Genomic DNA, 17585 nt, shown 5'->3' with positions numbered 1-17585 from the left:
CCTGTAATCTGCCCCCGATATTTGGCTCTCTGAATCTAAAGGGATCTGGGAGGCATGCATTAGTCATTTAGGTGCGTGCCCGAAGTCAATGATGTAACTTAAAACTTTTACAGCAAAACCAGGCCAAAGCCATTCATATGGCTTACAGCTGAATCTGCAGGGGTCAGATCTGAGTGCCGCAGTATTTTCTCTTTATGCCTCTCTCACACCCCATCAGACATCAGGAGGATGCTTGCCATGGATCCAGTAGCTGACGGGGAAGACAGGCTATATGCACTGTTCTAAGAACAGCACAACGCTCCCTTATCAATCACTAGAAGCAGTTGTTTAACATGCAGATTTCTGGGTAGGAAGGCCCTAGGAAGAATCTCCACGTATGGGACCAGAAGATCTGCATTTTAAATGAGCACGCCAGATACATATGGAGTATGATACATATGGAGACTGCTAGCACAGGGACAAAGAAAGGACAAAAGAAAGCACGAGGAACCTTCACTAAGAAAATTCCCACCAAACCACCCAAGGATATGGAATGCAATGAGGGAGATGACTAAAAGGGTTTCTAAGGCATCTGGCTGAAGAATCTCAACTACAGGAATTGAAAAGGTTTCCATTAATTTTGGTGTTTTTTTTCCCTTAATTCATGTCATAAGTAACAATGCAATTCAATTTCTACAATTTTCACAAAATTTCCAGAACTGTATATATACAACATGTAATATACAGCGAACTAGAAACAAAGCACTTTTAAAAGAAATACAAAAGCATTTGCTTTACCCAGGGTGGCAACAACTCCTCTGATTTTGAAGCTATCACGTGTCACACAACACAACCTCCTCCCTGCTCCTTTCCCCGAAACTTCCAAATCCCTAAATTCAGTATCTCTTGCTGTGATCAAAACAGTATTTATCAGTATCATGAGCAGAATGCAATTGGGGTGGGGGTGGGCTGTCAATTAGGGCCAGAGAGATAGTGGGTTTAGGATAACGCTGACCATGTGTTTGTGTGTTCTAAGGGCTGACTGAAAAGCACATCCAGGGAAGAGGAGACGGATAGAATATTAGTACAGTATTTGGCTCCTTGGTTAGGTCATACTTTCTTAAACATAACCCAAGTACATGCATTACAATTTTTAGATCTACCTAACTTATGAACAAGGAAAATTTTTAAAAGAAAAAGGTCTGTAATTTTCAATTAGGCTGCACTAAGTAAACAAGGTTGTTTAATGAAAAATAAAAACCTTCAAGATGGACTGACTTGAATGGCTTGAAAACTCCGAAGATTCATCTTTAATATCATCTTGTCGTCTTTGGACAAGGCGGGAAGCTCGCTGTTTGTACAGCTGATGTATTGCTGATTCAAGTTCATTAATCAGCGGCACCTGTAAAAATACAACACACTCCGTAACACCAAACTCCTCAGCCGTGTCCGCATTTGAGGGTTCCATGCTATTTCCGCTTTTCTGAAAAAGTACTCTCTCTATGGACAAAATAAGCAGGCGTCCCCAACAAGAGCAGAACAGCAAGTCACTCTAAGTCAGGAAGCAATACTTTTTCAACCCACGTACAAAGCTAAATGTCCAGTGCCTGGTTATCGGAGCAAAAGTTAACTTAATAAATGTAAGGCTTCTGTGTTAATAAGAACAACAGGTAGAGAGATCAGGCTTTATGGTTAGAAAAATGTGAGTATTTATATATCTTACAAATTTATATTTTAATTATCCAGCAACATGATCCACATGGCAAATTTTGTAGGTTTCTCTTTCTGTTTTGAAGATGAAGTCTATGTAGTCTCACCTGATCTAGGGCGATATGAGCCCTAGCTGGCTTCCTAACTCTTCCTCCTGACTGATGCAATTCCAGACACACACCACATTTAGTAAACTTCCTGGTTTAAAGGACTGTTGAGCTATTAACTATTCTATTTTAAGTTGTTCAGCCATTCACTCATACAACATACCCTACAATAATATTACACTATCCTGCAATGTTATTGTACATCTTACAATTAAACTAAAAAGGTAAATAAAACGTCTAGCTATTGCTAGCCAGTCTGAAATCAAACTGAAATTTCTCTTCCTAGCAAATGTTTGAATTTTTCTTTATTTTATAATAAAATCTTCAAATAAATTACCAGCTTTCAAGGTCAACAAAATTTTCCAACTTAATATACTTATCTAGTTTACTTAGTACAAAATGAATACAAAGACTTCAGAACATGGCATCTAAAATTTCAAAAACCAGAACATCTTTCTTTATAAATACCTTACTAAACAACCAAATGTTATGAAACTTTCACAAAACACAAAGGACCACTATATATAACCCAAGGAAACCAGAAATTCTTGTTTCCTGGTGGTTGGTAATTGGGAAAAGACACTAATCAGCATTTAGAAAACTGGCACCAAGTGTTACAGCATCTTCCTAGACCAGACAGCCCGTAGCTGGGAAATAAAAAGCCAGGTAAGATACACAGATGCCTGTAAGAAAGGCTTTCATTCTTGCAGAACTCCATTGCCAATGTGGCAAATGTTCACAAAAAGGTCAGGCTGCGGGAGTCCTCTGTTCTTTAATATGCCAGACCATGGGCAAGCATGTCCCCAGTCGGCAATGATTATTCTGTAGTCCCAAGTCACTACCTAATCTGAAATGTTTATTTCCCAATTGCTGCTGTTATCACTGTGGCTTGGGCTGCCCATCTATAACTAGTAACGTTCTTTTTAAAATCCTGCAAGAGTAAATTTGAAGGTACTGAAGATGTATTTTTTTAGTCACAGATAAAGCATTCCCTACAGTGCTCAAGCCTGTCCTGGTATTGTAAAGAATTATCTGATTTAGGAACTTGGAGTGCCTTTTTTTAAAACTCAGAAGACAACTCTGGGAACTAAAGCTTAAATTTCAATTTTTGATCTCTTTCAAAGTTCACAACATTGATTTATCTAAAGAGTCTGCCATGACAGTTTCTTTAGCCTTTCCAAACTACAAGCTATCACTAAACTTATTTAGGAGCAAATGTAAATGAAAAAAGAGATGACTGACAGGGAAACTAAGCTGTGCAAGTTAAAATGACCAACAGACAATTTCAGTTTAAAAATCACTCTAACTTCACAAAGAGGAGAATATTTAACTTACTCTGAAAGAGTATTTCAGCATAACTAAACATAACATTCATACCTATCCAATTATCCCTAATTTAAAATTGTTATCTTGAACATCATAAGGGTGACAACTCATGACATTTTCATCAGAAGCACACACAACTGACTCTATGCATGTGAAGGTGTAAGAATGAAGTACACATCTCTGAAACACAGGACTATCTGCTCCTTTTCCTGAAAATATATTCAATATGTAAGGGTTCAGATCTGGTGACTCTATAGCCAACTAGAACTATCTGAAGTAGACTTCTTCAGGAACACGGTATGCAGAAGAGGAAGCACAGTAATGAACCAGTAACAGAAACAGACACTGTGTCCTAATTCTTCTTAATCTAGGGTAGCATAGTTAGCAATGCTATCCATTTTAGCATTACACTTGCAACCCTGACTGCTTACGTTTGTAAGTTCTATAAAGCAAAAGCCAAGACACTTACAGAAGCAGGTCCCAGAGCCCATTCCCACACACACAGCACTGTTTAAGGAAAGGACCTTATTCTGGTGGCTCTGACACGTAGGCCCTACTTCCAGTCTTGCTGAAACATCTAAACTCATGTTTCCTTCCTGGCCCCAAGCAACTGACCTGTCACAGGATACCACAACTGCAGGTGCATCGGGCACTGGACAATACTTCACACCATGCAAAGTGCTAGGGAGGCTATGATGAATGGTCCCATCTGACCACACACAACTGAACCAAGACCCATCAGGAAGACAAGTCTAACTGCACTTTCCTTAACCTTTGGCTTTATTGTATTGAAGCCAACATCCAACCATACTTTCTATAGATTCTACCGAAACAAAACAAACAACAACAACAATCTAGTTAATAATAAAGAAAAATGTGCCTTCCTAGCCAAGATTCTGGAAAAAAAAAATGTAAGAATCATACTTTTAATATTTTTTAAAGCTGAGGTGAAGTACACCAACCAATGTTTATAAACCAGCCCATCAAGCTAGATATCTACTTTTCCTTAAGTTTTACCTATGATGGTGTGTAAGCATGATGTATGGGATGCTCATGCCACTGCCTGTGTGTGGAGGTGATAGGACACCATTTCACAGGGTGCTTCAATAGCAAGCACCTTTACCTGTTCAGCCATCTTGCCGCTCTTTCTCCCACCTTCTAATGTTAAATTATTATGTTATATATCTGTGCATGATATGTATGGAGAATTATCTTAGAACAAACAAACAGAAAGTTACTTGAGAAGTTAGCATATGCAACTAATTTTTAAATATACTCGAAAGATTTTGTCAATTGTCACACTAGAGCAGTGAATTCAGAAATGAGAAATGTTCGATGAATAAAAACATAATGAATGGCTTCTGAAATGAATGAAGCGTTGGCTTAGACAAAAACTAACAGAAACATCACCATAAAAAGCAGAACTAACTAGCAAAAACCTGTCATATAGTGCACTACTTATAAATGTTTAGAACTACTAAAAAATAGTGTAGAAGTGAAATTAGACCTGAATCATAAAAACAAAACACTATTAGGTGAATCCCTTTTATTCTATCAATCCAGTGCAGACCAGCAACTAACATGGTACTGAGACAGGACTTGTCAGTGTGAAAACATGCACTCTGAGACAGGTTCCCTCTATTTGTATGAAGCACTCACTGTGTTGCCCTCAACTATGATGTAAAGAAAATAGAGCATGACTTCAGCACTTCTAAAGCTGGGTGCATTCTTTTCTGGGAACTATAAGATGCTCTATGAAAGGCCGTCTAGGTCTCCCTATTTTTGCCTTATTCAAAGAGATTATTATTTTTGCATTCTTACCTTTTCACTGAAACACTCAAGCAAGTCTTGGACATACCCTCGCATTTCTTGCAAAAATTTATACCGTTCACCAATGCCCCCAGAAGACCCTTCTAGTCTCTCAATGGCCCTGGTGGAGTCCACTCGGCTTTGCAGGTGTTTTTCATGCTGCTGTCGATTGGTTTTGTGCAATTCTTTCATGGAGTCCAACCTTCAGAACACAAAAGGAAAAATATAGCACATTTACATCTAGAATTCAATGCTGTCAGGACTCTTGCAATATTATATGCATTTTAGTTCCAGTATTAGAACATGAAAATACTTGGAATGCATCTTTTTGTCTGTACTGCTTTTCTTATAAAAATAAAAAATAAATTTAAAAAGGCAGTTTAGACTTCCAATAGTTATTTGGTGGGCTAACCAAAATCTTCTGCTTTGCGTCTCCCCCCATCTCTTGGCTACACTTTCTGAGTCCAAGAGGTGAAAACTCAGCACTGTCTTCGACAAGCTCAGGGAGTAGCATTTTAATAACGCTGAGGCTTCCACAGAAGTACTCCTGAAGGTAGCAGAGCAGAGCATGAAGTCATCTTCTGATTAGCTTGTGAAGATAGGCCAGTGAGTCTTCTTTGCCGGCATTCTGCATCTGCTACCCCAGACTACAGGTTGCCTGAGGGACCAGAAAGCTAGCAGACAGGTCTTTAAGAAGTTGATCTGCCCTACCTGTCTTTAAGCTGTTTCTTTACCAAATCAATAGTAATGGGAGCCGCCTCGTTACTGGGAGTTTTGAAAGGGACTGTGTTATCTGATTTTTGAGACTTGGCATCTGATGATCCATAGGCTGTATAACTATAAGGTACGCCATAGGATGCACCATAAGGCATTGTCTGGTAAGTGTTCTGGTAGTACATATTCACTTCAGTGGGCTGACTTGCTTGAACCTGAAAAAAAAGTGAATGTATAAGAAAACTAATTTAAAAAATAAATGCCTTTAGTTATGAACACAAACAAACAGCAAAAATTATATCCAGTTCCCAGAAAGGAATTAAGATAATAACTGCAATACTCTTCAAAATCAAATAAACATAGGGTTGTATAATTCTTGGGTCCTGGTAAAATCACTCATTTTATTTCTAATGATTTTCAGAAAAATACTCTCTCAGAGTTTAAAATGGAAAAAAGTTTAGGATCCAGGTAAGGTGTTATCAGGAAAAGTGACTTGGTTTACAACTAGGACTCTTTCAGCCACTCCAAGGTTCGTTACAGTCAGTCTGCTACCCACACTACCAACACTACATATAAAAATGCTCATACTATGCTCTTTCTCCACGCTGCTACAGAACACATCACTGGACTACCTTGGTAGGGGGTTTCATCAATCTCTTTGTTTGCATACCCGGGAAACCCATCTTCAAAATTAAAACATCAACAACAAAAACACAACATGTGGTTCAAGGTAGACTTCTCAAGCTTCAGCATGTGACAGAATCACCTGGAAAACTTGCTAAGTGAGTGCTGGGCCCAACCTCCACCTTCTCACTCCTCTGTACCTTAAAAGGGGCTTCCCCACCCTGCTGCTGAGAACTAGCTGGAGAAACTGGACATTGGTCCACCACTCTGACTATAAAAAGCAAACTTTGACATAGTTTCTTCTACAACCCGATGAATATATGACCACACACCAATTCCAACTGTGACACTTGACCGAGTGGAGAGACTCACTGTGGTCCTCTCTACTTTAACAACAACAAAAAATCCAGTATACTTGTTTTCACTCTTGAAGTCTGTCTTCTTACCTGAGGGATGTTAATTCCCTTTCTAATCTGCTCCTGCTCCCAGCGGCTGAGCTCTTCGTCTTGCTCTCCAGTTACTAAGGCATCATCGTCACTCCCCTCAATACCTGAGGCCATAACAAGAGAGATCAGCATCCAACAGCAGGGAGGAGGAGGCCCTGTGCTAACATGTCCGCTTGGTCTGGTTCATTCTCCTGACTTTTCCTGTTTTAATAATGGCAACCATCTTTAATGCTAAAATAGTATTTAATGTTTCTCTTGCAATCTTTGGATTCTTAGTTTCTTTTAAGCTTACCATCAATTCTATAATGGGAAGCACAAAGCGCATGGCTTCAGAGCCCTTAGAGAGCTGTGCAAATTGATGCACAGGAAGTCCTTAGTGCTTGCACCCAGAAGTGCTGAAGAAGTAAGAGCTGGGGAAGAACAGCCGTGTAGGCAAAGCTGCTACAGTGTGGGATCAATTTACTGCAATGCAGTGCGCTTGCTGTCAAGTCCATCAAGTTACCTATCTCCTCAGCGATCTTTTGTCTTTGTGACTTTTCCTTCACAGAAAAAACGATCCGGCGTTTCTCATCATCATCCTCATCATCGCTGGCATCATTCTCATCCTCTCGGACGAGGCGGCCTTTACCAGGCTCACTGTCGTGAGGAGTGAAGTCTCCCAGTTCCCGGGCCAGTTGGCGCTTTTTTCTTGCAGCATGGATAAAAGCTGCATCTGGAATTTCTCCTGGAAACAAATTGTCAGAATTATAAAAAACTTAAGTACCTAGGTTATGAAGTGTACTTTCTTTAAAACAGGAAGAAGAGAATAATCCAAGACAGTCTTGTGAGCATGGTGCTTGACAATGGCACTGGCCTCTTCCTAAACTCTACATGCAATCCAACTACTGAGCTGTCGACGGGTTGAGTCACAACTCCCCAGCCCAGCAGAGACATCTTTAACTGTTCACAAACATCAGTGTATTCATTCACAGTTTAAATTTGCCCACTTAAAGCACTGATTTTCAAACTGATTAGCTAGTATATAGATTCACAACTGGTATATAGATTCACAAACTATTTCCTACAAGAAATAGGAGAAGGAAGTAAGAAAATAAAAGTATAGCAATTAGTTGTGGTTTTGTAGCTGTTGTATAAAGAGTTAAAAGTCTTTAATCTGGTAGAGGGCTGAGGGAGATACAGCCTGAGATAGAGAAACCTTCAGGACTATGCTGGCTCCTTGAAGCCCATTTGTTTCGATTAAGGAGGGCTGGAGAAATGGTTGCTCTTCAAAGACAGTCCTGTCACCCACATCAGGAGGCTCACAACCACCTGTAGCTCCAGCTCCAGGGAAACCAACACACTCTTCTGCCTCCTCAGGAACCTGCATTTACATGAACATACCCCACAGACACACACACACACACACACACACACACACACCACACACACACACACACACACACACACACACACACACACACACACACACACACACACACACACACACACACACAATTTTTAAAGTATTTTTTAAGCAGTAAGAAACTGGAAAACTGAGAAGCTTTTGGTTCTTGTATTTGTACATCTGGAAGCAGAGAAGCTCGCCTTACAAAGATGTACTAATTACAAACAGCACTTCTGTGGTGGTTCCCCTGGGCCAGGCTAGGTGATCCCTGTAAGCACACACCTGGGCGGAGCACGTTCAGGGAAGACAGAGCATTGGAGAAGGCACCCCCAGCCTTGGGCTTCTCCTCCTCCTTCTCGCTCTCCATATCCATCTCGTCTTCACCGTGCTCGCTAACGACAACACCATCTTCTGGATTTGTGTCCTTAGCATGACACATTTTGTCCAGAGGCTGGTCACCTGCAATTTTGAAAAGACCAATTAAAATATGTTTAAAATAGAAAGTCATAAACTATCAAGTTACTTTTTATTAAATCTTGAGCTCAATCCACTAAAACTGACATTATTTCTAGTACTTAAAAACCTCAAACCTGGGGTTGGGGATTTAGCTCAGTGGTAGAGCGAAATATGGTAAATATGAAATAGCACAGTAGGTAGGACTGGGTGAGGCTAATAGAGAGAAAACAGGGATAAAATGACATTTTAGTTAACTTTGTAAAAAATTTAGTAAATTTATCAAAATCTAAGTGATTCTGAGCAGGTGTGCAGGACTATGTGGCGTGTAGGTGCGTGCACATGTGCACAGGGGCCCTTGGAGGCCAGACGCCATGAATCCCCCAGAGCTGAAGTTACAGGCTGTTTTAAGTCACCCCATGTAGATGCTAGAAAGTGAGTACCTGCACGGCCTGTTCACACACTTTTATTTACTGGTGAGCCAAGTCTGCACTGCCTAGTCACAGATTTTTATTTCACTTTCCACTTTACATTGGTGCTCGACTAAACACTGCATGCATTTAAGACAGTTTTCTGTTGAGAGCTAAATATTTGGTGGTTGAATGACTGTACAAATATGACCTTTCACCTATCATCAGGGTGAAGAGATCCCAACAATTACATCTACACTGTACAATCCTGACCCTGTCACAACTCAACATTGAAGTACGGAGCATGAAACATAGAAAACCTGATAGATCTGCAAGCCTAGAAGTGAGACAGAGACAAATTATAAATTATAAGACACTAGGAATATTGACTGGAAGCTCAGAAATGGCCACATTCTAACGCATAGAATTTTCAAACTATCAGTTCCAGTCTGAGTTGAAGGCTGACCTAACAATATATTTCCACTATGAGTACTTTGTGATAAACTGTCCTTTTAAACTTTATCTCTGCAATTACTTGTTCTAGGAAAAAAAAAAAAAAAAAAAGAAAAAAAAGAAAAAGAAAAAAGAAAAGAAAAAAAGAAAATCCTAAGTGTCTGACCTTGGCCCACTCATGTGGATAATGCTCGTCGGGGGTGCAACGAGGACAACTGAAAGAGAAGAGCAAAACTTCCTTCTAAAGAGAAAGACATGCCTTAAAAAAAAAACCTGGGTGCGGCCCCCAGCCCCGGAAAAAAAAGAAAAAAAAAAAAAAAAAAGAAAGACAGTCTATCTCCTCAGAGGGTCACCTCCTCACACCATGCCACACACAGCAGCCCTGGGCTAAGAAAACTCAGACCACCCTCGTTCTGATTTGTCAGGGTGCTGTTTGTTACAGTGTGACTTTCCGTTGCTTGCTAGTGCCTGTCACCAACATCCCCCTAAGTGCACACTGAAGCCTGAGGCTTTAAAAATCAGTTCAGTCACATGGCTACATGAAGTACCTTTTTACTTGAAAATTATTTTCATACTTATTTACATGTGTCATCACATGGTCTCACGGCATATATGTAGAGGTCAAAGGACAACCTTCAAGAGTCAATTCTCTCCTCGTTATGGATTTGTGGGAGAGGAAATAAAATGGTCAGGCTTGGCAATGAGCACTTTTATCCACTGAACAAATTAGCCAGCCCCACTCTACGTCCAGTGGCCTTTCAGACTGAAAACAGATCTGATGTGCTCAGAGGATGAAGGATCCTATAGATATTTTAATCCTCTCAGGTCACTATTCGAAGTTTATTACGGCGGGAAAATAAACTTGAAATGTACCGTATGAAGAGGGCTCAGCAGATACAAGTGTCTTGCGAGCCTGTTGGCCTGAGCTTCATGCCCACGACCCATATGGTAGAAGGCAAGAAGTGGTTCCTGCAAGCTGTCCTCTGACCTCCCCTCGTGGCATGTGCATGCAGTCTCTTTGGAGTTTCTATTCGGTGTTAAATCCACTCACATACTGTGTGACCATCAGCACCGCTCATTTACTCACAGACATACATTCACAAGCTGTAAATCTACATTTGTCAGCAGTAATAGCTTGTGCCCACTCTCCTCCTCCTTCTGCCCAGGCCCCTGAAGCCCTTGGGCCAGCTGAGGCCTTTGGCCTATTTAGTCTTCTGTGACTGGAACCATACTGCACTTGTTGGCAATTACCTAGCTGCTTTGGTCTAATGTCCCCAGATTTTCTCAATTACGGCCTGTGTCAGCCTCCTCCCAAGCTTCAGTATTGTATTGTACTGCATGTATGCACACGCCACACCAAGCTGCTCACCTGCAGATGGACATGCTGTTCCATGTGTTAGCTGCTATGAGTGCTATGAATAGGCATACAAAATCCCTCAGGAGCTTGCCTTTGTTTCTTCTTGAGCTGTGTCTGTCACAAGCGTCAGTCCTGAGTCTTCTGGTCTATTCACATACTCATCTCTGCCTCTGGCCCAGGTCCTAGCAACGACCCTAGCTATTCATTCTGACTGTTCTAAATATCAACGATTATCAAGTCAAATCAGACAGTATTTGCTCTTCACCTTCCTCACCAATACTGCAGAAGTATTCTAGTTCCTTTATATTGTCAACATTTGCTATATTCCTGAGCGGTTTTCCTTCATTTGTAAAACTCAGGCATCTTCATGGGTATATAGGAGTAAACAACCCCAGTATATTCTCACTTAAAAGTTATTACACATGTATGTGTGTATATATGTATTTTTTTCTTTCAGTACTGCGCCTCAAATGTATGCACGTTGAGTTCTGCACAAACTTAGGCATATGTTGCGCTCTAGAAGAATGTAACTCAGTTATTAGAGTACATGAAGCCCTACGTTTGATCCCCAGGTACACATGAACTGGGCATGGGGGCCCACAGCTATAAGAAGGCAGAAGCAAGATGATCAAACTCAAGGCTACCCCTTCGTGTGTGGGTTGAGGCCAGCCTGGCACATATTAGAGCCTGCCTTGACAAGGCTCCACCAAGCCCTTCAGTTTAATTTAGGAATACCACAAAGTCAGAATTTCATCAATGCTGCTTTTAAGTCATCTTTGCCTCCCAAAGTACTTAGAGGTACAGAGTTCTGGATGATGTGTTAACAACACTTCCAGGACTGTTGCTTCAAGAACAGCAAGGACAACCTGTGGTACCTACCAACAGAAGTTCTACTTCTGGAGAAAACACTGAATTCCCTCATGAGTACAGAACCCAGTAATGGTAGGACACAGGAAGTTCACAAAAAATGCCCTTAAGAACTTCCTGACTTGGGGTTGGGGATTTAGCTCAGTGGTAGAGCGCTTGCCTAGGAAGCGCAAGGCCCTGGGTTCGGTCCCCAGCTCCAAAAAAAGAACCAAAAAAAAAAAAAAAAAGAACTTCCTGACTTCAATCTGAACCCCGCAATGAGTGGTAAGCACACTCCCAGGCCTTTCTTAATTTCCACTCTGTACCCCTCTGAGGCACTGTACACAGTTCTCAACAACTCAAGGAGTGGAGCAGTTCCCAAGATGCAGAAATAGCTCTGTTCTCTAAAATACTCTTCATCCCATGGCCCTCCCTACCACAACATAACGCACACTTCTCATTTACCCTGCACAAAGCTTCAATTTGTCTGTTGTTTCTAACAGCAAAGTACACATGAAGTGTTTCAATTTTTCTTAGGTATGGTTCTCAAATAAGCTGGTTTCTGCAAACCCCCCCCACCTTCTACCTCCTCTGACCCCGCCTCCCCATGCCTTGGCTGTCCTGGAACTCGACTAGAGACTAGGTTGGCCTCAATCTCACAAGACCCACCCTCCTCGGCCTCCCAAGTGCCAACAGCTATCACCTTTAACACATCCACAACTTCCCAGGGCCAGGGAAAGTGTCAACCTTATTCAGCCTTCTAAGGCACTGTGGATCAAAGTTGGCTACCATGTTTCAGCTGTTTTAGGACTCCAATCTCTCCTTATAGCAATTCAGGACACCTGTCAACAGGTTATAGTTTCAAAAGCTATTTATTATGTCCTGTCTTGGCAAGCCACTACATACAGCAACTCTTGACTGCATTTTATAAATCCTTCACATGTCAACAACTTCTTTTACTTTCAAACACTGAACTATTCACGTCACTCAGAGCTAGTCAAATGTACTTGCTCCTTGGTGGTATTCCCACACTTCCTATTTGGGGAATTCTAATCATCGACTATCCAGCTTCACATCCCACTTTACTACAAAGCTGTCCCCCCTTTTCTGAAAATATGTAGTTAAACTTTGACCTACATTCTGGACTTTCTGCTAACACTTCTGTTGAATACTTACAAAACAGTATCCATTGCTTACATTGTAATTTGATATATAATAGCATTCTTATTCAAGTTATGCCTGTAGCTGAGAATCTGAGAAATACTCTCTTTAAGCCTTTGAAATAAAGGTCTCTCTGAAACATAGGTATAAGATTAACTTAAATTATAATGAATACAAACATTATCCATGTACAGTAACTGCTTGAAACATTTAAACCTTGGGACTGGTTTATTGCTAGAATGTTTGCCTCCAGCAAAAGAGAAAAAGTGAGGTGAGAGAAAGATTTAAACTTGAGTTTTGAGAGGACAATGTCCCCAGTCTCTTAGTGTCAAATAAGGCTGCTGAATACTGGTATTATCAACATTAACTTCCTACAAATTCTTTAAGAGTTATTTATAATACTACCAGAACTCAAACGTCTGTCTCTGTGAAATAACAGTACAAAACTTTTAAACAGAAAAATCTGTCTCCGTGTCTGAAGCGGGAATCTCTGCTCCCTCTCCACACAACAGTCTCTATATCAGCAAGGACTCAGGAGCAACAACCCATTATAGACAGTACTGGACCTCAGTGTGGACACCGGTTAGCAGGCTTCACGATTCGCCTGTGGGAAAGACATATTTGTCATTCACTTGAAAGAATTATCTAATACTTACTGTCAGCCGCTGCGCTGAGTTCTGTCTTGATCTTTGATTTTTCAAGGTCTTCTTTATATTCTTTCTTAAGCAATTTAACTATCTTTTTGCTGTAACTTGATTTCTTTACCTTGAACACTTCTTCATTTTCTTAAGAGAAACAGAACGAATTCTGTAAGACACAAACTCAGAAAATGCTCCTTTCCTCATGCCTTCATGCTGCTTGAGTTCTCCCAATAGATTTTCACACACAAAAGTCATTACAAAATTTGAAATGTATTTCAATCTATCGTAGACTCAAAAACTGATATTGCCCGGCTTGGCGGCCAACGCTTGGGACCCCAGGACTGGGGAGGTGGAGGCAGGCAGATCTCTGAATGTGAGATCAGCCTGGTCTATGGGCTATAATATAGAGACTCTGTTTCAACAAAACAAAATAAAAACAAAAACAAACAAAAAAGTAGTATCGATTCCAGAAATTAAATGAAAAATTTAATGAGTAACCAAGGAGCTTCAAAATTGTTAATTTTTGGCTTATTTCACCTATCTCAGGATAAAAAAATACTTACGATGTTTCCTTAAAATAATTAAGTCACGAAACCTAAAACAATATACCCCAGATTACAAAGTTCTGCTAAGTCTGAATAATTCTGGTCACAGTAACAGTTATTTCAAAACTGTGCCTAAAGTAAATAATTTTGCAAAACTAAGTTTGAGTGACTTATCACTCATCTTTGATTTGAAAATCCAAGTCAAGAACAAAACATTTCAAACAGCCCATGTATCATCAAGCACCTGGGAGGCCAAAGATAAATCACCCATCTTCTAGAAACACGAAAGCATTTGAAATCATGACGCAAGACTTTCGAAACTTATCCCATTTTTCGTAGCATGATATTGGGGTACAAGTAAAATCTAAATCCCTGCACCCTGGTCCTTCCTCTGCTTCAAAAGCCAACACTACAGAGGACATCTGCTCCGCCCATTTACTTCCACAGAGAAACAAGACTGGACAACAGCAAGGGACTTATTGGATCAAGGTCACTCGGAACCAGGGCTGCAGCTCCAGATTTGTTCCCAGCCCCGGTTTCGGTCCTCCTCTTAACCAAGGCCTTCTTAACCAAGGATGCCTAAACCAAGGCGCCAACAAGCCTCAGGTACAGAGGCCTGCAGAGAACTGCGAGCAGGCAGTTAACCGAGGGACTCATGCGGTCTGCAACTCCCAAGGTAGGAGACGGGTCCACGGAACATCGGGCCGTCTCTTCCACTCAGGATGGCTGATGAGAGCTCTAACAGCAGGAGGAGGGACGGCACAGGTCGTACACCCGGCTGGTGGCAGCGCGGGAATGCAACCCCAGGCAGAACAGAAGGCCGGAGGTGGGGAAAGGGGCGCGGCACTAGGGTGAGCACGGGCTCGGAGTCCGCGTGGGCCGAGCGGGGGCTCACCTTCCTCCTCGTCCTGGAAGCTCAGCAGGCTGGCCCTGGGCACCTCTTTGTTCTCGCGAGGCCTCTTGCGCTGCTTCAGCCCGTTGCCGGGCTCCGCGCCACCGGGGATGCCGCCCCCAGCCTCGGCGCCGAGGCCCGGGGTATGCGCGGAGGGCGGCGGCGGCGGCCCCGGGCCCAGGAGCGATTCCCCCGCGGGGGCCCTGTCGCCGCCGCCAGGGCCAGGCTCTTCGCCCGAGGCCGGCGGCGGTAGCAACGGCGGCGGCTCCTGCTCTTCATCTCGCTCCCGCTCCTCCTCCTCCGAGTCATTCCGCTTGCGCACGTTCACCCGCCGGGCCTTTCGGAACATCCCAGCCGCCGTCACCGCGCTTTCACAGCCGCTCGCAGACTGAGAGGACGAGGGAGCGCGGAGACCACCACCGCGCACGCGCAGTCGCGAGAGCTCCAGCCGGGTCGTCGCGGCTCTAGCTAGGTACGGCGCAACGCCGAGTGCGCATGCGCATACGCTCTTCTCGCGCCCAATACCTGGGCGGAGTCTCTTAGCACTGCCCTCTAGCGACGCGGGGGACTGTTGGCACGGAACCCTCCGACTCCAGAGTTGTTCCACAGGTCACAAAGAGGATCATCGAGATGAGAGGAAAGAGTGTAGTCTGTGGTCGCTGAGCGTGTTGCTGCAATGCGTCGGCTGCGCTTACACTGAGCCGTTACTTGTGGAAGCCTCCCACGCAGCGCCTGCAGGGTAAACAGAGGCGGGAGGCCGGGGAGAGGCGAAAGGACGAGTCAGTTAACCTGGGCTTTGGGAGGTCAAAGTGTATCCCTATGGTTAGTATTCCTATTACTAATGCGAGGTGATGCTACCAGGTAGGTCTGCAGATCAGTAACTCTATTAATACTTTCAATTCCTACAGCTTTATCTACGCACACACTCTCAAAGGCATTGGCTCTCTTCCATGAGAAAAAGCCGGCGTGAGGACGCACACGTTTAATCCCAGCAGCACTGGGGGAGTTCGAGGCAAACCGACCTCTGAATTCCGGGCCAGCATGAGGAACATAAGGAATTCCAGAATGACCAAGGCTATGTAGGGAAATCCTGTCTGGGGAAAACCAAATAAAGACAAGAGATATTTCCAGGAGAGCAAAGTGTTTTGGGGTGGCTTAGTAGGAAAGCCAAGTTAGCTAGCAATAATAGAACTATTTTACGAAGCAGAGTGAATTTCTGAAACAAACGGAAGGAAAATTTGTCTTTTCACACTATATCACAAGGGGAAAAAATCTGAACCTTGGAGGTCTTAAGGCGATTGCATGGGGTTGAGCTAACACAGGTTACGAGGTTCATTACCAAAGTTGAATCTTATCTTTCCCTTTAGCATATCAAGGTGCGTGGGTAGAAGTGTTTGTCAACTTAATTACGTGTTTCAAAACCCGCAAAAAAAAAAAAAAAAAAATCGGAGAGGTGAATCTGCAGTTTAGAACCAGAGGACCCAAGCTGGAGTCCCAGTACCCACGCCCACAGAGACCCTCACAACTTCGGTTCCAGGAATCTGACACCCTCTTCTGGCCTCTGCATGCGTGTAGCGCCCAGCTGTATTGTCTAGCATGATGTTTGCACATCATCTGTAAAAAGGGAGCGGGTTTTAAAATGTACAGTTAGTGGCTGGAGAGATGGCACAGCAGTTAAGAGCACTTTGCTGCTCTTGCAGAGGACCTGGATTTGGTTTTCAGCACATGGCAGCTTACAACTATGACTAACTCAGTTCTAGGAGATCCTAAACCCTCTCTGGCTTCCTCGTGGTCTAGGCACACGCAGAGTTCACATACAAAGCATGTGGGCCGATATACATAAAGAATAAAACAAAAACATTAAAATTATCCAGTTAATTGACGTAATCCCAGCACTAGAAAGTGGAGCAGGAAGGTCATATATCCTCCGGTTGGAGACCAGCCTAAGATACATCTTTAAAAACAAAAATCCCTAAACCTCAAAACTATAGGGCTTTGGGCTTGTTGAGTACTTTAAAGGAGAACTAAGCCCTCTTCGTAAAGCATCACTTCACTTGCCTCTTTACAACAACTACAGAGAGAGGTTTCCCCTGAAGTTCTCTATTTGACCTGAAGATAGAGTTCCCAAAAGAGGAAACACAATTGTATAAGCACCACCACCACCACCACCCCTGCCCCAGCCCCAGGAATCTCATCAACTAGGGAATGTTAACACCAGAGGGGAGGCCAACGTGCAATTGGATTCCAGGCACCTATGGGATACTTCAACATGATTTATGTCCCCCAAGAGACGTACCACGTGTCGAGATGAGCATTATCCACCATACTGTTGCCTGCTTTACCCATCTGCCCCCAGTCCCCACCCGTCTCCCAGAGCCTCAACTCCCATCGTCTCTGTAGTCACATGTTCTTAAAGTTTCATCTCCTCCTTTGAGTCTCGTATTTAATGGGACACTAGTGTATCTGTATGAATCTGTGACTGTTGGTTTATTTTACAAAATTATGGAAACTCCTGAGAGCGGAACTCTATCTCCTTATACCATAATAGTCAACGCTGCTGGGAAGAGCTTTGAAGAATTGTCACATCTATGAGGCTAGATTGGAATTGCTTGGGCCCCAGGTAGCATCTTAGTTTTGTTGATCCTAGCTCACCCTGTGTAGAACGTTTACAGTTTGTAATTGTATCAACAGACATGACTGCATCTTTTAGCCTACACCATACCCTCAG

At 42.7% G+C, this 17585-nt stretch overlaps 1 protein-coding gene across 1 annotated transcript in view; it reads right to left on the bottom strand.

Moving 5' to 3' along the window:
- The window catches only part of Paxbp1 (PAX3 and PAX7 binding protein 1), a 29005-nt gene extending 13676 nt beyond the window's left edge, over nucleotides 1-15329 (bottom strand). Inside the window, exons 1-8 of the mRNA XM_032900448.1 lie at nucleotides 14861-15329; nucleotides 13436-13564; nucleotides 8382-8558; nucleotides 7218-7439; nucleotides 6716-6819; nucleotides 5643-5860; nucleotides 4944-5133; nucleotides 1258-1381 (exon numbers count right to left, since the gene is read on the bottom strand). Of these exons, the coding sequence (XP_032756339.1) occupies nucleotides 1258-1381; nucleotides 4944-5133; nucleotides 5643-5860; nucleotides 6716-6819; nucleotides 7218-7439; nucleotides 8382-8558; nucleotides 13436-13564; nucleotides 14861-15206 (1510 nt within the window). The 5' untranslated portion in view covers nucleotides 15207-15329. The remainder of the gene's footprint in view (nucleotides 1-1257; nucleotides 1382-4943; nucleotides 5134-5642; nucleotides 5861-6715; nucleotides 6820-7217; nucleotides 7440-8381; nucleotides 8559-13435; nucleotides 13565-14860) is intronic.
- Nucleotides 15330-17585: the final 2256 nt, after the last annotated feature.

Source organism: Rattus rattus, chromosome 4 (assembly GCF_011064425.1).
Source record: "Rattus rattus isolate New Zealand chromosome 4, Rrattus_CSIRO_v1, whole genome shotgun sequence".
NCBI lineage: Eukaryota > Metazoa > Chordata > Mammalia > Rodentia > Muridae > Rattus > Rattus rattus.
This window is presented reverse-complemented; position numbering and strand designations above follow the sequence as displayed.